Source organism: Lutra lutra, chromosome 9 (assembly GCF_902655055.1).
Source record: "Lutra lutra chromosome 9, mLutLut1.2, whole genome shotgun sequence".
NCBI lineage: Eukaryota > Metazoa > Chordata > Mammalia > Carnivora > Mustelidae > Lutra > Lutra lutra.
Genome location: NC_062286.1, coordinates 129601150 through 129623743, shown reverse-complemented (window position 1 = coordinate 129623743; position 22594 = coordinate 129601150). Strand labels below are relative to the sequence as shown.

Below are 22594 nucleotides of genomic sequence, written 5' to 3'. Positions count from 1 at the left end.
TCCTCTTCTCTACAATGGAAGATGATAGCAACCTGCTTCCTTAAGGCACCAGGATGCAGCAAAGTGTGTGCGCAGTGTCTGACATGTGAGTGGTGCTCATTTGCAAGTGTTTCCCTCCTCTTCACCTCTTGGCTCCTCTCCTCAGCATTCTCCTCCATGGTTCACTTTGTCCTTCTGACCCAGAGCTTCTTTGGTGCTTCTAAGAAGTCTCCCCCTCAGAGGGGAGGCAATAATGACAAGCAGCATGTTTGGGTGGGAAGAACCCTGGATATGCAGTCAGAAAACCAGGGTAGGCTTGCTTGTCTTTGTAATGGAAGGATTCTGATATGCTGTTTCCAAGGAGCCATGACCTTGGGTCCAGAGCATTCCCTCTCTGGATCTTGGGCTCCTCTTCTGTTCCATGATGAAGTTGTTACCTTTTGCATTGTGATATCCTGCAATCTTGTGATCCAGTGGCAAAGGCCAAGGTTAGGACTGAGCCTTAGTTGGGCTGGGGATGGGAATGCGTGCTGTGGGCTACAACATCCTTGGGAGAGGTGACATGGTCAGAGGCGGGATATATCCTACTGGCAAGTGGTGAGGGTTGGGGGTGGCTCTGGAGAGGTAAGAAATCAGGTCCTCATTGGAAACCTGTGCAGGGAGTGCAGAATCAACCTACCATCGTGCCACTGTTGACCCAGCTTTCCAGGCCTGCTCTGGGGGCCTGGTCCTGCTCTGGGAAGAGGGGACCCAGCCCATCCAGAGGCCTGATGCTCTATCCCCCCTATGAAAACCTGCTTCTAGTAAAGGACCAGGGAAACCCCCTCATACTCAAGTACACACAAATTGTAACAGCTCGAAGCACACTTTGCCTTTTTAAATAGGGTTTTTTTTTTAACAGTTTTTTGAAGTCTTCCTCCCCTCGACCCATTTATATTTTTCAATTGAAGAAAATAACTCGTGTAACACAGATTTAAGGACAAAACAAGGTACCAGGCTCCCTCACAAAATGATATATAGGCTTAAACAGAAAGTAGTGCCAAAAAAAAAGAAAGTAGTGCCAAAAAAAAGAAAGTAGTGCCAAAAAAAAGAAAGTAGTGCCAAAGATGGCATTTGCGGCATCAGAAGAGCGGCAAACCTGAAGGGCTGCAAAGCAGGGCTGTGAAGGATGTCTCGACCTCCAGCTCTACTAATGCCAACAAATACGTATGACTAAGGTTCACTAAGGGCCGGGTATTGACTCCTCTGCATTTCCCCAAACTAGCCACTGGCACTTGCCTCCGGAGTGCCCTTACGTGACTTTGGACCAGCCACTTCCCATCTCCGGGCCTCAGTTTCCCATCTGTACAAGGATTGTATGTTCCCCTCCTCCCAGGACACATCAAACCTAATTAGGAAGGATTCGATTAGACTCGATAAGAGCGTTAAGTCATCAGTCCTGAGCCAAACGAAATGACTAATGTTTATTCCTCTCCCGCCAAGTCAAAACCTCCCCTGCACCTCACACCCTTAGTAGCTGTTCCGGGAGGGGCGTGGTCAGGCCGCTGAGGGCCACGCCCCCAGGCCGTAGGGCAGCCTTCGCCGCGCCCAACCCTGCGGCCTAGGGAAGGGACCCAGCAGTGACGTCACATAACCACTCCCAGTGTAGCCCTCCGCCAAGACAGAAAGTAGTCCCCAATCCATCGCGGACTCTGTCACCCATACTTCACAACATATAAAATACTAGACTCTCTCCGGACTGGGCCATGGTTCTGAGGCCTCAGGACAAACTTCTGACACACCGGAAAGCTGTCTTTCTCTGGGTCGGCGTAGGAAGTAGTTCCGGCCTACGGTGGACCGACGGGTCCCTCCGCAGCGGGGGAAAGAGGATGGCGACCTCGTCGATGCCGGAGTCGGAGAGGAGTGCGGCTACGAAAGCGTCAGGTGAGCATCGGGTAGAATCAGGTCGCCCCACTGCACCCTGCCGCGAAGTGGGGGCAGACTGCGGGGGTAGCCGGCGGCGAGCTCCCGGGCCGGCGGGGCTGTCCGAACAGGGCCCCGGGGTCCAGGCCCTTTAGTCGCTCTCGCACTTGCCTGAGCGGAAACCCGGCGCCGCCACAAGATGGCGTCGGGCCTGGAGCGCAGGCAGCGCCGGGGACAGCCCCGAGTCGCCAGGCCCCGGGACCGTCGCTGTCAGCCCCCTCCGCATGGGAACCAGGGGAGGGGGGAGCGAGCCACTGACCCAGGGGGCCTGCGGGCTGTACCACCGACCCCGCACCCGGGGGAACTCGGGGGGCCGAAGGGCTAAACCACTGAGCTCGGAGCGGGCTCTTAGAGCGAACCACGCTGCGGGAGTCATGGAGGAGAGACGAGGAGGGTCAAGATTACCGGCCATTGACCACCCTATCGGGGACGGGGAAGGGCTCCAGACTGGGAGGCCAGGCTTCTCGGTCCTGTTTTCCCGAGGCTCCTGTCTCTCGGTACACGAGAAAGCCCCTCCCCGTCGGAGACTCAGTCTTTGCACCTGCAAAATGGGCACACGGGCGCAGCTGGGTGGGCCGTGGTTGCCCGGGCCGGGGAGGAGGCCCACCTGTTCCAGTCCGCGTCACCTCCTCTCGCAGAGTGAAGGATCCAGATCCTGCGCCTCGCTGTCAGGCGGCTCCCCGAGCCAATGGAGGAGAACGAGGTGGAGAGCAGTAGCGACGCGGCCCCGGGTCCTGGCCGGCCCGAGGAGCCCTCTGAGAGCGGCCTGGGCGTGGGCACCTCTGAAGCGGTGTCGGCCGACAGCAGCGACGCCGCTGCCGCTCGGGGGCCGGCGGAGGCCGACGACTCTGGCGTGGGGCAAAGCTCCGACCGCGGCAGCAGCTCTCTGGTATGGACCTTGCTGGCCGGCGTGGGTGGAGGCAGGGACCGCGGGCAGCATGCCTGGCAGCCAAAAAGGCTGGCTTGTAACTAACACTTGTTTTTGGTTTATCGTGTGTCAGGCACCTCGCCAAGCCCCTAACATGGATTTTCTCATTTAAGCCTCATACCTCGTAAGGGGTATATATAACTCTTGCACATCTTAGAGGGAAGGAAACCGAGGCACAGAGAGCCGACAGAGCCAGGATTCAAATCTAAGCTGTAGTCTTATCCACTCCACTACCTACTGTCCTCACTCTTTGAGATGCAGTTGTCCTGCTTCAAGTCTTGGCTCCGCCTCTGATTCACCGGGAGCCTCATTCTTCTGTCTATAAAATGGAGCAGGAAGACCGGCCTCAGAGGGAGTACTCTTGGACATGTTCTGTGAAACCTTTATCATTTCCTCCTGGCTCTCTGATCTTGGACAAGCTACCCTACTTCTAGCTCAGTTTTCTCATTTGTAAAGAGGGAAGGGATAAATATATCTGCCTCAGTAGGGTTTTTGTGAGGATTAAATGAATTAATACATGCAAACAATTAAAACAGTGCTCAGCACATAGTACACATTCAGGAAGTATTACCCATTACTGTTCTTATTACCTGCAAGATAATGAATGACTTCCAAGGCATCACAGTATAGAGCTGAACAAAAATGGACTCCCTTTTGGGGTCCAAGGGTTTTGTTAATTCAGCAGAGATGGGCCTATCATGTGCCCAGCTTGTGCTGAACTCTGGGGATACAGCAGGGAACAAGACAGATGTGGGCCTGGCCCTTATGGAAAGTACAGTCTGACCTAGGAGACATTACACTACAGAGGGAACCATGATGAGGGGACACAGGTGACTGTAGCACCCAGGACAGAGAGGTCCTCGTTTGGCCTGGGGGTCAGGGTTAACTTCCTAGAAGAGGTACCAGCTAAATGGTGGTGAGAAGGCTGGGTAGGAATCAGCCATGGTGCAACGCTGAGAAGCATTTCAGGCAGAGGGAAGAGCTAATTCAAAAGTTCCGTGAAAATAGCTCTGCCAGGGTGTTGTGTAGGTGTGGGGATTATGGGGCCTCTTACCTGAGCAGAGTTGGAGACCCTGGAACTTGTTCTTTGGTGGCTCTGTGACTGAGAGGCATCTGCCAGTCATCAGTGGGCCTGACGATATGGATGGCTCCACTCACCATGTTTTTGGGCCACGGAGGTCGATCTAGTGGGTGGCAGGCGACTGCCTTGCCCTGTCACGGCTCCTGAAATTCCTCTCTTCTTGTTTCCTGTCACCCAGGAGGAAGTATCTGAGAGCAGCTCGAGCACAGACCCCTTGCCCCATGGCTACCTGCCTGATTCATCTTCTGTGTCCCATGGGCCAGTGGCAGGGGTGACAGGTGGCCCCCCAGCCCTGGTGCACTCCAGCGCACTCCCAGACCCCAACATGCTGGTGTCCGACTGCACGGCTTCTTCCTCAGACCTGGGCTCAGCCATCGACAAGATCATCGAGTCCACCATTGGGCCGGACCTAATCCCAAGTGAGTCCCACAGAGGCAGCGAGAGTCAGCCCATGGGGCTTTCCTTTGGGGTCTAGTCAAGCCAGCTGTGCAAACTTAGGCAGATAACCCTATCGCTCTAGGTGCTTGGCATTGATAAACACTGAATGAACATGGAAACTATAATACCTGGCTATGTACTGGGGTTTTCTGTAAGCACTTTACATACAGTACCTCATTAATTCTCCTGGTAACCCCAAAAGATAGGTGCTATCATCCTCACAGCCTAGAAGAGAAGTCTCAGGTACAGAGGACCCACTGAGACCAGCAGGTCGGGGACCACAGGCTCGGAGGGGAGCTTGTGAGAGTCTGTACTCGTGATTTACCACACTGTGCCTTCTGTTATCAGTGGTGTATATAAAGTCCACAGACTTCAAAAAGCCTTGGGGTCATGTGGGAAGCCAACCCTGAGAAAGTGGTAAAGGGGCTAGGCCTTGACCTTGGGGGAGTTTGGAGACAGGGAGGGGGACTCTCCAGGTTTTAGTTAAAGGTCAGAGGTGGGGCAGCTGGGGTAACCGTGGCATCTGTGGGATGGTGAGCCAGCTGCTCAGCCAGCCTGTCACACCAGACCTCCGTACAGCCCTGCTCTGGGCAGGGGTGCACGGGCAAGGACAGGGTGCAAGTGAGGCTCAGGCGGGGCAGGGCAGCGCAGCAGGATTGTAGTTGGTGCAGGTGAGCCAGAATGAGTGTGGGCAGTAAGAGTTGTCATTGTCAGCTGGGACTCCTCTCCCCCATCTCTGCCCAGGCTGTATCACCGTAACCAGTGCTGAGGATGGCGGGGCTGAGATGGCACGGTACCTGATCCTGCAGGGCCCAGACGATGGTAAGACCCTGGGCAGCAGCCCCGGGGAGCCCTGCAGTGAGTGAGGGAGCTGGAGAGGGAGGCTCCTCCACAAACACACTGTGTGATCTTGGCAGGTTGTCCGCTGCTCCCTCTCGGGGGAGTTGGGTCCTAGGATCCCTGGTCCTGCCTGGAAGGGACAGCTGTCACTCATGGCCCACCTGTCCCTCTGTTTCCCCTCTCCTCTGATTCCCTCACCCACCCGCAGGTGCCCCCATGGCTTCGCCGATGTCCAGTTCCACCTTAGCCCACAGCCTGGCAGCCATCGAGGCCCTGGCTGACGGCCCCACATCCACGTGCCTGGAGCCACCGGAGGAGGCACAGGGTAGACCTGGCTCCCCCACGCAGCCACCCCCAGGCTCTGGCACCGAGGAGCCAGACCTGCAGAGCCTGGAGGCCATGATGGAGGTGGTGGTGGTCCAGCAGTTCAAGTGCAAGATGTGCCAGTACCGGAGCAGCACCAAAGCCACGCTGTTGCGCCACATGCGGGAGCGGCACTTCCGACCAGGTGCACTGATAGCTGCCTCGCTGGCTGGGCTGCATGGGTTGGGGTGGAGGGCCGAGACCCAGACATGGCAAAGCTTCTCCGATCTTTGCAGCAGCGGTAGCTGCAGCTGGGAAGAAGGGGCGTCTGCGGAAGTGGGGCACCTCAGCCAAGACCCGGGAGGAAGAGGGGCCAGAGGAGGAAGATGATGATGACATCGTTGATGCTGGTGCCATCGATGACTTAGAGGGTAGGCCACTGTGGCTCCCAGGTGTGCCACTACCATACCCATCTCCAAATACTTAGCTGCATCTGGCCCACGTGGAGGGCTGGGAAAGAGGAACCAGCACAGGTTCAGCCATGCAGATGCCTCCGGTATAAGACAGAAGTTGGGGCATTGGGGTCAGGATCTCTGTGTGCAGTTGTGCAGGCTGTGCACTAAAAAAAGCACACATCTAAGAGGGCCACATTCACAATTGTGCAACAGAAATAGAAGACCAGCCACGTGTACTTTTTTTGTAGCTATATTTAAAAAGGTTAGAAGATAAAATGAAGCTTAATCATAATTATCAGTGGGATATTTTACTTCCTCTTTTTATACTAGTTTTTGGAAATCCAGTGTCTCAGTGTAGACCAAGCATGAGTGCTCAATAATTACATATGGCTAGTGGCTCCTGCACTGGGGAGCATCATCATCAGAGTTTGTAGATTTGAATGTTTATTCCAACTATTTTCTAACAATGGCTGTAAAGTGTCTTAAGGAGGGGCATGTTTTTCTAGTTCATGCAGTGGCACTGAGTTAGTGGCAGGAGTCTGGGAAAGTGCAGAGAAAGGATTGCAGGGGCTTAGAGCCACTCAGAGCCAGTGGGAGGTCAGGAGGGCTTTCTGAAGGAGGCATCAACTGGTTGGTGGGCTTGGAGGAGAAGCAGGCAGGGATGGGAAGAGAGCCTCTTCCCAGGGAAACCGGGCCAGGGGTCAGGCCTGAAAGGACGGGCCCAGGACTGATCCCCACCTTCTCTTGCGGTCCCCACAGAGGACAGTGACTACAATCCGGCTGAGGATGAGCCCCGGGGCCGGCAGCTACGGCCCCAGCGCCCTACTCCCAGTACGCCAAGACCCCGAAGGAGACCTGGCCGGCCTCGGAAGCTGCCTCGGCTAGAGACCTCGGACCTCCCAGGTGGTGAGAGTTGGTCGTAGGTGGGGCCACCTGTCCACCTTCTGTAGAGCCTTGGGGACCAAGTGTGCCATGCAGGGGAGCACATAGCAAACCTAGGAGACCTGCAGGCCTCCTCGTAAAGGGCCAGCCCTTTCAGACGCTGAGCTGGAGAAACCCTGAGTTAAGAAGTGATAGGCTCCTCATTGGTAAAGTGGTAAGGTGTCACAGCACAGGAGAAGTTGGAACTTTTATAACTGAACTAAGAAGATAGAAGATAAATTTTATTTTTTATTTTATTTTATTTTATTTTTTTATTTTATTTTTTTTTTTAAAGATTTTATTTATTTATTTGACAGAGAGAGAGATCACAAGTAGACAAAGAGGCAGGCAGAGAGAGAGAGAGAGAGAGGGAAGCAGGCTCCCCGCCGAGCAGAGAGCCCGATGCGGGACTCGATCCCAGGACCCTGAGATCATGACCTGAGCCGAAGGCAGCGGCTTAACCCACTGAGCCACCCAGGCGCCCTATTTTATTTTTTTTAAAGATTTTATTTATTTATTTGACAGACAGAGACCACAAGTAGGCAGAGAGGCAGGCAGAGAGAGAGGGGTAAGCAGGCTCCCCACCGAGCAGAGAGCCCGATGTGGGGCTCGATCCCAGGACCCTGGGATCATGACCTGAGCCGAAGGCAGAGGCTTTAACCCACTGAGCCACCCAGGCGCCCCAGAAGATAAATTTTAAGTATCATTACTGAAATGAGAACCAGTCTGAGACCTAAAACTGTGTCTAGGGAGCCCTGACTTGGAGCATTACAAGCTGTGGACTGGAAAGCCCCATGGGCATGATTGGCTCTGCCATCTACTGGCTATGTGACTCACAGTATGTGACTTTGCCTTTTGAATCCCCTGTTGCCTTTTGATGAATGGAGGTGATAGCACCTGCCTTTCAGGATTGCTCTAAGATATAAAGACACAAAAATACGCGGCAGCTGTATCTATATATGCAGTCTAGGGCAGATTCTTACATTATTTTTTAGCATCCTTTTAAAAATGAGATTTTAAAAACCTTATTAATATCTGTATGGGAAAGCTCACATATCCTAAGTGCCCAGCTTAGGGAATTTTGACAAGGGGAATACCGCTGTATAGCCAGCACCCCTGTCAAGAAACAGAATGTCACCAGGATTGTCTAGATCACTTTTCATTTTCTTTTTAAAAGATTTTATTTATTTATTTGAGAAAGAGAGAGTGAGCGAGAGAGGGAGCACAAGCCAGGGGAGCAGTGGGGCAGAGGAAGAGGGACAAGCAGGTTCCTCGCTGAGCAGGGAGCCCAGTGGGAGGCTCCATCCCAGGACCCTGGGATTATGACCTGAGCCAAAGCCAGACACTGAACCGACTGAGCCACCCAAGTGTCCCTAGATCTCTTTTCATTCTTAAATTGTTACATTGAGGGATGCCCTGTGTGGCTCAGTTGGTTAAGTGGCTGCCTTTGGCTCCGGTCATGATCCCAGAGTCCTGGGATCGAGTCCCACATTGTGGGGCAGGGGGGGTCCCGGCTCAGCAGGGAGCCTGCTTCTCCCTCTGCCTGCTGCTCTGCCTGGTTGTGCTCGCGCTCTCTCTCTCTCTCTCTGACAAATAAATAAAAATTTAAAAATAGATAAATTTTAAAATGTTATATTGGAATGCTGCTGATGTTTTTGAATAGGTAACATTCAGATTGCTCAGACTTCTAGAGGTTCTGATTATGTACAGTGATATGATATCTCCTCTCTTCTTCCTGTCTGCCCTCCAGCCTGCCAGCCTCCCTAGGGAAAACCAATGTTAAAGTACCTGCTGTCACTCCCAGACTCTATAGAATGTGAGGTCACTAGCGCAGCAGTCATCATCTCCACTTGCCAGATGAGAAAATGAGACTTGGGGCAGCGGCTTTGCCTGAGGACGCACGGAATTCCCGTGTACAGGCTCAAGCAGTACACGGGTCTCTCAACAGGGAGGTCCCAGCTCTTTTGCTGCTGCTGCAGACTGCTGGGCGGGGGTTGTGCTGTGCTAGTTGGTAACTGCGGGCCGCCTGCACCTGTCCGGTGACCTGACATCCCCATCAGCCGGTCTGTGACCATGTTTTAGGAAGATATTTTGGCTGGCCTCTGGCACACCTGTCAGCATCTGGCCTGGTGTGTCCGTAGCTGATTTGCGACCATGTCCATGGCAGGTGTGGAAGGAGAGCCTCTAGTGAGTTCCCAGAGTGGACAGAGCCCTCCAGAGCCCCCAGACCCCGAGGCTCCCAGTTCATCAGGCCCAGGATGCCTGGTTGCCCTGGACAAGGCCGACAGGGCCCCCGTGGACCCTGGTGTGAGCCAGTCAGATGCGGAGAACTCGGTCCCTTCCTGCCAGGATGAGCCTGCTGCCCCGCCCCGCCGCCGTGGCCGGCCCTCCAGGCGCTTCCTAGGCAAGAAATACCGCAAGTATGTAGAGCAGGGATGGGGGTAGGGGAGACAGCCAGGGGCGCAGCCCAGCCAGACTCTCCCCTGTGCCCTCCTGGCAGGTATTACTACAAGTCCCCCAAACCGCTCTTGAGGCCCTTCCTGTGCCGCATTTGCGGCTCCCGCTTCCTGTCCCATGAGGACCTGCGCTTCCACGTCAACTCCCACGAGGCCGGGGACCCCCAGCTCTTCAGGTGCCTGCAGTGTAGCTATCGCTCCCGCCGCTGGTCCTCACTCAAGGTACGCAGCATGGGGGTGGGGGCACTGGGATGGAGGCAAGGGCTGGTGGGCAGTGCCAAGATGGAGTGTCGCTCACAGGCCATTGGCGGGGCCCTCCTGCTCCTCTGCAGGGCACATTCAGTGGTGTGCCGCTGTGCGCTGAAGTTCAGATGTGGGCAGCATGGGCAGTTGTGCAGGCTGCACACTGTGTAGTGGTGTCACATCCTCAGAGGTGCTGTGCCCAGTGCAGATAGCAGAGATTTACTTGATCACCACCACACATATGGGTGGATGACAATAAAGCCGGGTTCTGTCTCGTTTAGTATGTTAGAAAATTTCCCAGTAGATGGCAGTAATGTGTCTCAAGAAACGAGTTCCTTTTTATATCATTTACCTAAGGTGCCAGTGGGCTGGTTGCAGCCCTAAGCCGTTTTACCAGGGCATGGTAGACATGCTCAAGTTCCGTGCCCATGCAGCCCGGAGAGGTTGCAGGTATCAACTTTCCCATTCGACTGACCCAGGAATCTGTGGCTTAGCCTGGCCAAAGTAAGGCAGAGAGTTGGCCTTCGAGCGCAGTAGGGGGTACCTGAAGCACAGGCCAGAGCCCCTCTGCTTTCTGCACACAGTTCTTCCTCAAGACAGGGCCCTGTGGCCTGGAAGTTGTTCCCAAAACCCTGCTGGAGGACGGTTGTCCCTGGGGCGGTGGGGAGGGCATAGGCTCTGGAGCCGTGCTGCTTGGGCTTGGCTCCAAGCTCTGGCAGTCACCAAGTCACTTGGGGCCAAGGTTACTTCCCTCTGAGCCTCCATCTCACATGGTGAGCCAGCATAGGGCCTAGCGCAGAGTAGGTGCCCTTATTGGGGAGAGTCCCCAGCCCTAATAGGCTCCAGCTCCCTCGTTCTGTGAGCCTGTGCCCACGGCAGCCCTAAGGCTGTGGGCACAGGTTGAAGGTACAGGGGAGGCCAAACCCAGCCCACTGTCGTTCCCCTCTATCCTAGGAACACATGTTCAATCACGTGGGCAGTAAGCCCTACAAATGTGACGAATGCAGCTATACCAGTGTCTACCGGAAGGACGTGGTCCGTCACGCAGCTGTGCACAGTCGAGACCGGTCAGTTTGTGCAGGCCAGGGGAATGGGCCAGGGCGGGAAGCAGAGGCCCAGCATCACCGTGTTTCCTCCTTACTTGAGCACCTGCCCTGGGCCACCCCATTAGCAGCACTTACAGACAGCAGAAAGATAAGGCCGTTCATCCCAGCTCACTTGGCTCAGAGCAGTATGGGGGCCTGGAGTGCTCTTGTCCCATCTCTTCCCTGCCGCGTGCTTTGTAAGATCGGGACAGTCATTGTTGAGGGGCTACCTAAAGGAGTTCAGGAAATCATCTAAAGGTCTTGTAGACTCCCAGCTCTCAGAGCACAGACAGAGCAGACACAGGACAGCTGGGCGGAGGAACGAATCCTTAGGGGCCGTGAGACTGCTCACCGAGGTGTCATTAGATCTGCAGCTTCAGGAAAGAGCTCACTCCACTTGGTGTGCTGTGTGAGCTGAGGTTGGATACAGTAGTTCACGAGGACAGGGACTTTTTTTTTAGATTTTTTTTTTTTAATTTATTTATTTGACAGAGAGAGACACAGTGAGGGAACACAAGTAGGGGGGAGAGGGAGAGAAGCAGGCTCCCTGCCGAGCAAGGAGCCCGATGTATGGCTGGATCCCAGGACTCTGGGACCATGACTTGAGCTAAAGGCAGATGCTCAATGACTGAGAGTAACCCAGGTGCCCCAGGAAAATGACTTTGAAAATGTGCTTGTGGGAAAGCCTGCTCTCTATGATGCTTATGGTTTTCTTTAAAAAAGGCAGGGCAGGCAGGGGAGAGGTAAAATTATGGACATCAGTTCAAACACCTGTTTCACTAACTCTTTCTGCAGGACTTCTCAGGGCTTTAAAATGCACATTTTATTTTGTGACAAAGAAAGGAAGAAGGCACCATTCTAGAATTTATTTACGGCATGCCTCTTAGCATTTCCTAGCAAACTCCACTTGGGGAAACCCTGCTCTGAGAGAAGGGCTTGGCTGGGCATTAGAAACACTCAGAGCTGAGGGTGGGTCCGGTCAATGTGAGAAGGTTTGAGGTGGGCTTGGGGAAGCAGTGGTCTGACTCCTATGCCTTTCTGCCCCCAGGAAGAAGAGGCCAGATCCGGTGAGTCCGGGACCCTGGCCCAGGAAGGGAGCCTGCTTGAGGGCTGCTTGTGAGGGTGGGGGCAGGACGTGAGGTCTCCTCCTCTCTCCTCCTCCTCCTTTCTTCATCTGGTCCCTTCTTGTCCCTTCCCAGGCCCCAAAGCTGAGCTCCTTCCCTTGTCCTGTGTGTGGCCGTATCTATCCGATGCAGAAGAGACTCACACAGCACATGAAGACACACAGCACCGAGAAACCCCACATGTGTGACAAGGTGGCTGGGGCCAAGAGCTGGGGGCAGGGTGAAGGGGTCTCCCGGGACAGTCCCCTATCTAACTCACTTACCCCTCACAGTGTGGAAAGTCCTTTAAGAAGCGCTACACCTTCAAGATGCACCTGCTCACACACATCCAAGCTGTTGCCAACCGCAGGTATATCCCCGAGGAGGGAGGGGGCCCCAGGGCTGGAGCACCCCGCCCCAGCGCCCCACGTGATTGCTGAGCTTCCCTCCCTCTCACCACCGCCAGGTTCAAGTGCGAGTTCTGTGAGTTTGTTTGTGAGGACAAGAAGGCTCTACTGAACCACCAGCTGTCCCATGTCAGTGACAAGCCATTCAAGTGCAGTTTTTGCCCCTACCGCACCTTCCGGGAGGACTTCCTGCTCTCCCACGTGGCTGTTAAGCACACAGGTCAGGCCAGGCCCGCCCCCACCATGGTGAGCCCTCCACTCACCCTGCCCATAGTCGCAGCCTCAGTGCTGTCCTCTTCCTCCACCTCAGCAGCCCCTGTCCCACCAGCAGCCCCTTTCCTGCCGTGAGGGTGGCCTCGGCTGCTCGGTTGTAAGGGAATCTCCCCCCTACAACTCAGCTCAGCCGGCTCTTCTCTGCATGGTCATGGCCCACCTTGCCCGGTCTGTGAGCAGCCCCTTCCTTGGCTGTGAGCTCTGCTCCCTGAGCCCTATCTGTGCTGGGTACCGGATGGGAGATGTGTTGACGGGGGCCCCGTCCTCACGCATGCAGAAGGTGCATGAAACAGTTGGTTCTTAATCCTCCTTGGGGCCTGTGCCTCTGATGGGCACGCTGGGGGAAATTAGACACGCCTGGGGGCCAGATTCCTGTCTGCCTGGAGGCAATGATTCATAAGAGAAGTGTGAGGTCCTGTGATGTGAAACTAGGACTCTCCGAGGAAGGCTGTGAGTGTGGAGGGTGGGCCCGGTTCCTGTCTGGCCCTGGCCACCAGAACAAGCTGGGGTGCGCAACACTGGTGGGGAGACAGCTGGAGAGGCCCGGGGGCCCATGGAAGGCTTCCTGCCCTGGGGGTGCGGGGTGGGAAAGCCCAAGTGTCTGTCTGCCTGTGCCTACAGGGGCCAAGCCCTTTGCCTGTGAATACTGCCACTTCAGCACACGGCACAAGAAGAACCTGCGCCTGCACGTGCGTTGCCGACACGCCAGCAGCTTTGAGGAGTGGGGACGGCGCCACCCTGAGGAGCCCCCTTCCCGCCGTCGCCCCTTCTTCTCTCTGCAGCAGATTGAGGAGCTAAAGCAGCAGCACAGCTCGGCCCCCGGACCACCCCCAAGCTCCCCTGGCCCTCCTGAGGTAAGCTCAGCCAAGCAGGCAGCCGACAGAGGGTACTGGGAGTGGGGCATGGGCCAGGACGACACTGTCCCGTCACCTCTCCCATCCCCAGCATCCTCACTGGCATGTTGGGGACAACAAAATGGGCCCCGCCTCTCCGATTGTGGTAAAGAGCCAATGAGGTCACAGACCTATCAGCCCTAATAAGCTCACAGTGGGCGTGGCTTTCCACGGCTAGAAATAGAGAATGAGACTTCAGTAGCTTAACTGTAGTAGCTTATCATTCTCTCAGAAATGAACCCAAAGGTCAGCAGCCCAGAGCTAGTGTGGCAGCTCCATGGTCAGTCATCAGGGACCAAGCTCTGTCAATATTTTTTCCCAGCCATCCTAGGCATACGACTTCCATCTTTGTGGTTGCCTCATGGTCCAGTATAGCTGCAGGAGCTCCAGCCTTCTAGCCACATCCCAGGCAAGAAGCAGGAGGAAGGGATGGGAGAAAGGCAGAAAGGAAGCCTGCCATCTCCCCATCTGTCTTCCCGGTGAACTTAACCAGAAGCCCCTGCTTAGCCAAGGCAGGCCAGAAAGTAGTATCATAGCTGAGAACATTGCTTCCCCCTCCCCTGCCCCAAAAGATGGACCACCACTATGTGCAGGTAGAACACAAGCTCAGGTGTCAGCCTTGTGTTCAGATCCTAGTTCTGCTACTTACTACTGGTGGCATCGTAGCCCGTTGTTTCTCTGAGCCTGGGTCTTCTCTGAGCCTGGGAGATCCCTTGAGACGTAGTTGTGCAGAGATGAAACAAGCCGACGCGTGTAAAGCGCCCGGCCGGTAGGAGGCGCTTGGCAACCCGGGCTTGCCTCCGAGCTGCCCCCTCTCAGGCTTGGCCACATCCCCACCCCGCAGATTCCCCCAGAAGCAGCACCTTTCCAGGCACCCGAGACCCCCCCACTGCTCTGTTCTGACACGCTTGGTGGCGCCACCATCATCTACCAGCAAGGTGAGCTCTGGGGTAAGGTGGGGGCCTGGGGTTCTGGGCGGGCGCCGGGCTTGCGCTGAGGCCCCCCCGCGGAGGGAGAGGGGGCGGTGGCCAGCCCTCAGGCTCCCATCTCCCCCAACCCAGGCGCTGAGGAGTCCACGGCAATGGCCACACAGACGGCCTTGGACCTGCTGCTGAACATGAGCACCCAGCGGGAGCTGGGGGGCACAGCCCTGCAGGTGAGCCGCCCCTGGGCCGCCTTCGAGGCCAGCCCTCAGGGCACCCCCACTTAGCCTGGAAGACGGTCCACCAAAACCGGGGAGCAAACGTGGAGGAGGGGGCTCCCCTGGGCCAGGGAGGTCAGAGGAGCTCTCGCTCAGCTCGCGTCCCTGTGACCTCTGCCGGCAGCGCCGCCCCTGTGGCTCCGGAGGCCCTGGCCGCGCCGGTGTCCCAGCTCCGCAGCCTCCCTGTGTGGTGGGTCCAGGCCAGCTTCCCATCTAGCCTGGCGCCCTCACCCGGTGACACCTGGCACAGCCGGGAGGCTCCCGGGCTGTCTCTGCTCTAGCCTCTCTCCGCTGCACCTCCAGCCCGGCAGATCCTCCCCCAGCTCATCGGAACTCCTCCCTCCGCCCAGCCGCCTGGGGTCGCTCTTACCCCGCCCGCCCCCCTCTTCTGAGGCAGGGAAGCTCTCTTAGCCGCTGCTACCTCCCTGCCCGAGCCTTGTGAAAACACGCAGAATCTGTGTTTGATGTTAAATTCCAAGAACTTGGAGCTATAACGTGCCACTGGGGGGCTAGAAGACAAGACAAAACTCTGTGCAAGAGGGAGCCTGGTGTCAGACCGGGAGCGCTTCCTAGGATTTCAGTGGTGCCTTTGGGGGTACATAGAAGTTGCACATTTTTAGATAGTTCAATCTGTCTTTTATAGTTTTTGCCTTTGATATCCTTCCTAGAAAGGCCTCCTTCACCCCAAGATTATACGAACGTTCATTTGTATTTTCTTCTTAGGGTTTCATTTTTTACACTTAAGTCTTTACTCCACCTGGAATTTATTTTTGGTGTATGCAGAAAGGTAGGGGACTAACTTTACTTTTTTTCCCAAAAGTTATCCAGTGCAGTATATGAAATAATCTTCCCCAGTGGTTGCAGATGTCACCTTTATAATGATGTCGATTGCCATGCGTTCTGTTCTCTTGCCCTGTCTGCTGCTCCCGCGCGCCAGTACATAACATTTCCCCTCCCCGCCCCCGATTACAAAAATAGGTGTGTTTGAAAAAAAAAAAAACAAAATGGACATTAGGAAATGTTCTATACAGAAAGTGAAAGTCCTTAACTTCTCTCCCCATCCTCTGTAAATGGGCTAGTAAGCATTTCTCCAGTTTCGTCCATGTACTACACACTAACACAGAGACATTGTGTTCCTTAAAAAAATGATATCATCAAGGGCCATCTGGGTGGCCCAGTCGGTTAAGCACCAGCATCCTAGCTCATGGTTTCAGCTCAGGTCATGATCTCAGGATCAGGAGATTGAGCCCCGCATTGGGCTCCGTGCTCAACGCGGAGTAGGCTTGAGATTCTCTCTCCTGCCTCTGCCCCTCCCGCTTATACATGCACGCGTGCTCTCTCCCTCAAATAAATAAATCTTTAAAAAAAATGGGATCACACAACTCATGCTCATCCACAGCCCACTTTTCTTCACTCCGTACATGTGAGGCATGGTCTGGCTTGTGGCCTGCACACCTCCTCTCTCCACCACTGCCACGATACATCTCCACGTCATCCCATCGTCCCCATGTTGTTACGTTCATGCTGTCATTTACTGGTTGGTTGTTTCCAGTTTCTCATTAATCAAAGGCAGTGCTTTAGTGCGTGTATATTTCACGTGCTCCTAGACATTTTTTAGTTTAAAAAAAAGTCTCCTAGAAGTAGAATTGATGGGTCTGAAGGTAAGAAGCCTCATAGAGATATGCCAGTTCCTGTAACTGCTACTACTAGAGTGTGTGTCCCTGCACCTTTGCCAGCACTGGGTGCTGGGTGTCTCCAGTCTTTTTTTTTTTTAAGATTTTATTTATTTATTTGACAGAGATCACAAGTAGGCAGAGAGGCAGGCAGAGAGAGAGAGAGGAGGAAGCAGTCTCCCTGCGGAGCAGAGAGCCCAACGTGGGGCTTGATCCCAGGACCCTGGGATCACAGTCTTTATAAATATCTTCTACACAGTAGAAGTATATTTCATGGTCTTTTTTTTTTTTTTTTTTTTTTTTTAATTTAAGTAGTCTCTATACCCGATCATCGTAGGGCTTAAACTCCTGACCCTGAGATCAAGGGTCACATGTTTCCTTGACTAAGCCAGCCAGATGCCCCTCATGGCCTTAATTTATAATTTTGAGGCCATAAATGAGATTGAACTACTTTCTATATGTTCATGGACCATTTATTTCTTCTCTGACTGACATGTTTGTGTCCTGTATCAGTTTTCCTATTAGTCTTTTTTTTTTTTTTTAAGATTTATTTATTTGAGAGCACAAGAACGTGCATGAGGCATGGGGTTGCAGAGGGAAAGGAAAACCTTAACAGACTCCCTACTGAGCCCAGAGCCCGACATGAGGTCCAGTCCCACATGAAGTCCAGTCCCATGACTCCAAGATCACAGTCCAAGCCGAAACCAAGAGCCAGACGGTTCACCAGCTGCGCCGCCCAGCTGCCCCTGTTGGTCTTTTTATTATCACTTTGCAGAGGCTCTTTACGTATGAAGGAGACTTTTCTCTCTTGTATGCATTGTTAGATACCACATTTCTCTGTTTTGGTGATTTCAGTTTATGGTTTGTTTTGCTGATTAGAAAAAATCTTCCCACCCCAGGTCATAAAAATACTTATCCACATTTTCTCTTCATATTTTTAGAGGTTTTTTCCTCTTATTACGTTTCAATTTTTGATCCATTTGAAGCAGACTTTGGAGTAAGATGTGAGGTCAAGCTCTTTTTTTTCTAAAATGGTTTGCCACTTGTCCCTTTACCCTAGGATTTCTCAATCTTGGCTTTTTGTGCCAGATAGTTCTTTGTTACGGGAGCCGCTGTGCTGTTGTTCATTGTGGGCTGGTTAGCCGCATCCCTGACAGATAACCCCAGGGTGCCAGTACCGGCCCCATTCCAAGTGCGAGACCCGCGAATGTCTGCAGACTTGCCCAGCTGCCCCTGGAGGACGGTGTCGTACTATCCTGGTCTTGCTAAGTTTATTCCCAGTTGCTGGGTGGGGCTTGGAGAGCCAGAGGGTGCTTTAGGAAGAACACTCGGCTGGGACCGTACACATGAGTGGTGGCAGCACTGAGTGTGGGCAAGCTTTGAGGCCACGAGGTAGAGAAGGGCCCTGAGCACCAGCCCCTCTGCCACAGCCCCTGCTCCTGACGCTCAGCGGGTCTGTTACAGGTGGCTGTGGTGAAGTCCGAGGACGTGGAAGCAGAGTTGGCATCCCCTGGTGGGCAGCCCTCCCCAGCAGGGGCCACTCCGCAGGTGGTAACCCTCCATGTGGCAGAGCCGGGAGGCAGCGTGGCAGCGGAGAGCCAGCTAGGCACCCCTGACCTACAACAGATCACCCTGGCACCTGGCCCGTTCGGTGGGACTGGCTACAGCGTCATCACAGCACCCCCTATGGAGGAGGGGACATCGGCTCCTGGCACACCTTACAGGTGAGACCTGCTGCCTGCGAGGCCCCTTTAGTTTGGTAGGTGCGCCGGGAGGCCTCAGGGGAGGGCTCTGCCCACCCGAGCCTCGTTGGCAGGAGGCAAAAATCCTAACGCACGTAACACAGTGAGCCACAGGAGCCCTGTCTTTCTCAGGAGATTGGAAGCTACTGTTCTTTGGCCACTTAGGTGTTCCAGGCACTGAATGTTTGGGGCCTCCCTTAAACCATTCTCGTGAGGTCCACGTTTCTCTGACTTGCTTAAGGTCAGACGGGCAGTGAGTGAGCCGTCGACCCCTGGTTCTAGAGTCATGTGCTCTCTGTTCTGGGTGATCCCTGAGGGGCTGTCCAGTCCTGAGCTTCGAAGCAAACTCCGGCTCCTCGCTGGCACTGGAGGCCTGGCAGCTGCACACGGCTTCCTCTACACGGAGCAAGTTCGGGGCAGGAATATTTGTATGCTCACTGGACTCCTGGGCCGTCTGAGAAAGCGTTAAATCCAAGCACTGTAGCGCCGCAGTGTGCGGTTGGGATGGGAATCCAGATCCCCGGGCAGCCGGCGGGCAGCCTGGTCTCAGCGTCTGCCATCTGCTCTTGGTCTCTGGGGACTTTTTGGCCCTGCCTCCCCGCTCCACCCACCGGCCCTCCTGTAGCCGCACTTGGCCAGCCTGGCCTGGACCCCTGGGCTCTCGGCCTCACTGCCGCCCCGCCCTTAAGGGGAGCCCGATGACTACTGCTGGCACAGGACAGTACGTTGGACCTATAGTCACCGTTTATGGAAGAGACTGTTGAGGTTCAGCTGGAAAAGGGGAGAGCCGGAATTCAAACCAGGGAGTCCACCTGTGGTGGCAGTCACCCCTCCTTTGAGGACTTTCCTGGGGAAGGGAACTCCTGTGGCCTTCCATCCCATTAGAATTCATTCCTCCGCTCTTCGGTGCCCACAGCGAGGAGCCCCCCGGGGAGGCGGCCCAGGCTGTGGTTGTGAGCGACACCCTGAAAGAAGCCGGCACCCACTACATCATGGCCGCTGATGGAACCCAGCTACACCACATCGAGGTGAGGCTTGGGGTACCGACCCCGCCCCATGTCCCAGCCTTCCCCCATCTTCCTCAGTACCTCATGCTCCCCCGTCTCGCTACAGCTGACTGCGGATGGTTCCATCTCCTTCCCAAGTCCGGATTCCCTGGCCTCCGGAGCCAAGTGGCCCCTGCTACAGTGTGCGGGGCTGCCCAGAGACGGCCCTGAGCCCCCGTCCCCAGCCAGGACTCACAGGGTGGGAGACCCCCAGGGCTCTGCCTCCCCACCTTCTGCGGCCAGCAAAGCCCTGAGCCTGGGAGTACCACCATCACCACCGGCTGCAGCCGCGGCCTCATCGAAGAAGTTTTCCTGCAAGATCTGTGCTGAGGCCTTCCCTGGCCGAGCAGAGATGGAGAGTCACAAACGGGCCCATGCTGGGCCTAGTGCCTTCAAGTGCCCCGACTGCTCCTTCAGTGCCCGCCAGTGGCCTGAGGTCCGGGTAGGTGCCGCCCCCCATGCCTCCCCTGGCACTCATTTGGCCACTTGTGTGACAGAGCTTAACTGAACCCCCCCCCCGCCCCCGCCCAAGCCAGGCCCTCTTTCTCTTCTAGGGTCAGAGAGGACTCCACAAGGTCTCATCATTTGGGGGGCTCAGTCTGGTGGGGAACCCATCCAGACAGGGTGACTAATGCCAACAGTGTGTGTGCCGTGAACAGACTACAGGCGGCAGAGCAGACAGGGACCGGGTCATGTGGACTTGGGGTGCTGGCGCTGGCCAACCCGGGCCAGGGAGGGGGCAGAGGCACAGGGTGGGCGGCAGGAGGCATGCTTAGGGAAATGCCAGTTGTCTGGAATAGAGAGCGTTCAAGGTACAAGGGAGGCGGTGGAGACAGTGTGGAAAAGGCGAGGAGGGCAGGTTCTGCGCGGGAGTCCTCCCCGTAAGGATTATCGTTTCCAGATCCAACTGTGCACTGAATCCTTACAGCAGCTCAGTGAGGGGAGCAGGGCCCAGAACCCTAGAACGTCAGGGCTGGAAGAGCCCTTCAGAGGTCCCCTCATCTGAACATCTATCTCGTGTTTACACGGGGGTAAACGGAGTCTGGGAGCAGGGACAGGATTTTCTGAGTGACCTAACGACGGGCCCTGGGACTTGTTGCTCTCTCTGTACACAGCAGCGCCAGATCTTGGTCTGGTTTGTACTTGTTACACAGCTCGTCCCCACCTGCAGACAGGTCCCCCAACAGCTCTGTCCGTGTGGTGCCAAGTGGTCCCCCAGCCAGCGCCCCTGCCTCTGCCCCTTCTCCAGGCCCACATGGCGCAGCACTCAAGCCTGCGGCCCCACCAGTGCGGCCAGTGCAGCTTTGCCTCCAAGAACAAGAAGGACCTGCGGCGGCACATGCTGACCCACACCAATGAGAAACCCTTCGCGTGCCACCTCTGCGGGCAGCGGTGAGGCCAGGGACAGGCAGGCGGGGGCTGCTAGGCATGCATGATGGGGCTGCCCCTGAGCCTGCTCTCCGCCCCCCTCAGCTTCAACCGTAACGGGCATCTCAAGTTCCACATCCAGCGGCTGCACAGTCCTGATGGGAGAAAGACGGGGACACCGACTGCCCGGACCCCAGCCCGGACCCCCACCCAAACCATCATCCTGAACAGTGACGACGAGACGCTGGCCACACTGCACAGTGAGCTGCCCCTGGGGGACCAGCGTGGGGGGGCCGGGGTACGTCAGGTTTCACCCGAGTCCTGTGTGAGCACCCTCCCCTCTCTGCTCAGCTGCACTCCAGTCCAGCCATGGGGTCCTGGGCCCAGAGCGGCTGCAGCAGGCACTAGGCCAGGAACACATCATTGTGGCCCAAGAGCAGACCGTGACCAATCAGGTGAGCGCCTGGGCTGGGAAGTCATGGGCCAGGGTGGGGGCACACATCGAAGCTAGAGCTGGCTTGGTCCTGGCAGGAAGAAGCCACCTACATCCAGGAGATCACCACCGCAGACGGCCAGACAGTGCAGCACCTGGTGACCTCCGACAACCAGGTGAGCACCTCCGCCAGCACTGCCCTCCCTCCGCCTGCCCCCAGGCCCCACTTCAGGGAGGAACCGTGCTTTGCAAACCACCGCTCCTGGGTTCACACTTGCGGCCGCCATTGTTGATGGCGGGTGACTCTGGCCCCCTGCTCAGTCTTCCTTGCTAAGCTCCCAATTCAGCAAGGCCTCCGCACCTGCCTCCTCTCCACCCTTCTCCAGGTACAGTACATCATCTCCCAGGATGGAGTCCAGCACCTGCTCCCCCAGGAATATGTGGTGGTTCCAGAGGGCCATCACATCCAGGTAGGCCGGGCCTGGGCAGGGGAGGGTAGGGGAAGGGTGTACAGCCTCCTCAATCACCACATTGCCTTCCCTTCTGCAGGTACAGGAAGGCCAGATCACACACATCCAGTATGAACAAGGGGCCCCTTTCCTTCAGGAGTCCCAGGTAGGGCCTCTGGGGGGGGATCAGATGGAGCTGGGGCACAGGCAGAGCTTCTCCAAGGCCGTATCTCACTGGTTTCTCCACTCTAGATCCAGTATGTGCCTGTGTCCCCAGGCCAGCAGCTGGTCACACAGGCCCAGCTGGAGGCCGCTGCACACTCAGCTGTCACAGGTACGGGGCGGGAGCCTGACGCCCATGGGGACCCAGGACGAGCTTCTAGGGCCTCAGGCTCACCGTCTTCTCCCCTCCCCTGGCAGCAGTGGCTGATGCTGCCATGGCCCAAGCCCAGGGCCTGTTTGGTGCAGAAGAGGCAGCGCCTGAACACATCCAACAGCTGCAGCACCAGGGCATCGAGTACGACGTCATCACCCTGACCGACGACTGAGCCCCAAGGGCCCAACACACACTGTGGATATTGGGGCCAGCCATACTGGGGGTGTGGGGGGAGTGGGACCCGCTGGGACTCCCTTCCCTGTTTCACCTAGGGTCTCTGGACACTGAGCAGCCAGTATCCTGTCACTCTGAGAGAGCCAGACCTGTGCTGCTGGGTTTAGGGGACAGCCATGGGCCCCGGCCAGGACATGCTGGGTGCCCTAGCCTGCAGGCAGGCTTTGGGGAGAGAAATTTATTTTTGTTTGGATGGACCCACTGGCCCCTCAGTCTCAATAAAGGGACCAGAGTCCAGTCCTGACCATCTTATTTTTGTCTGAAAGGACTTGGGAAATGGAAGGAAGAGCCTATTATAGCTCAGGAGAGCTGCCTGGCCCCACAGTGAGTCCCGCCCTGCCCCTTTAAGTGTGGTGCCCAGCAGCAGGGCAGGCCCATGGGGCAGAGGCCTGATACTGGGAGAGATGGCTGAGCTGGTAAGAACCCCCTGAGCACCTTCAGACCTTCTTCCCCTCTCCTGGACTGCAGGAGAACATCTGCTCCAGGCCTAGAGGTCCTCAGAGGGCAGCACAGCCAGCTACCTGTCTGCAGGGAGACCATTCCCTGAAACCCATGGCGGATTCGGGCTGTTCTTCTCACTGAGCCCGGACTATGAATCCTGGCTACCCCCTTGCTGTGGCGGCTCTGGGTTGAGCAGGAGTCCAGCTCTATTCCTGGGCATAGCCCCCATCCTCTGCTCCCTGGAGGTAGGACAGCAGGCCTGGC

At 55.9% G+C, this 22594-nt stretch overlaps 1 protein-coding gene across 3 annotated transcripts; it reads left to right on the top strand.

Moving 5' to 3' along the window:
• Window positions 1–1662: 1662 nt before the first annotated feature.
• ZNF335 (zinc finger protein 335) lies at window positions 1663–22126 on the top strand. Of its 3 annotated transcripts, none has more exons than XM_047743958.1 (28): window positions 1663–1902; window positions 2580–2830; window positions 4129–4369; window positions 5133–5210; window positions 5437–5736; window positions 5828–5962; window positions 6746–6889; window positions 9075–9327; window positions 9408–9585; window positions 10561–10673; window positions 11740–11758; window positions 11891–12007; window positions 12088–12164; window positions 12261–12421; window positions 13096–13328; window positions 14212–14305; window positions 14429–14523; window positions 17706–17965; window positions 18900–19011; window positions 19097–19471; window positions 20279–20421; window positions 20503–20657; window positions 20749–20852; window positions 20929–21006; window positions 21217–21300; window positions 21380–21445; window positions 21532–21613; window positions 21700–22126. In XM_047743958.1, exons 2-28 carry the CDS (start codon window positions 2630–2632, stop codon window positions 21825–21827), a joined length of 4026 nt encoding a protein of 1341 aa, XP_047599914.1. In that variant the 5' UTR covers window positions 1663–1902; window positions 2580–2629; the 3' UTR covers window positions 21828–22126. The 3 variants fall into 3 exon arrangements, with proteins under 3 accessions (XP_047599914.1, XP_047599912.1, XP_047599913.1); XM_047743956.1 differs by having other exon boundaries at window positions 6746–6892; XM_047743957.1 differs by lacking the exon at window positions 1663–1902 and adding an exon at window positions 2114–2438 and having other exon boundaries at window positions 6746–6892.
• Window positions 22127–22594: the final 468 nt, after the last annotated feature.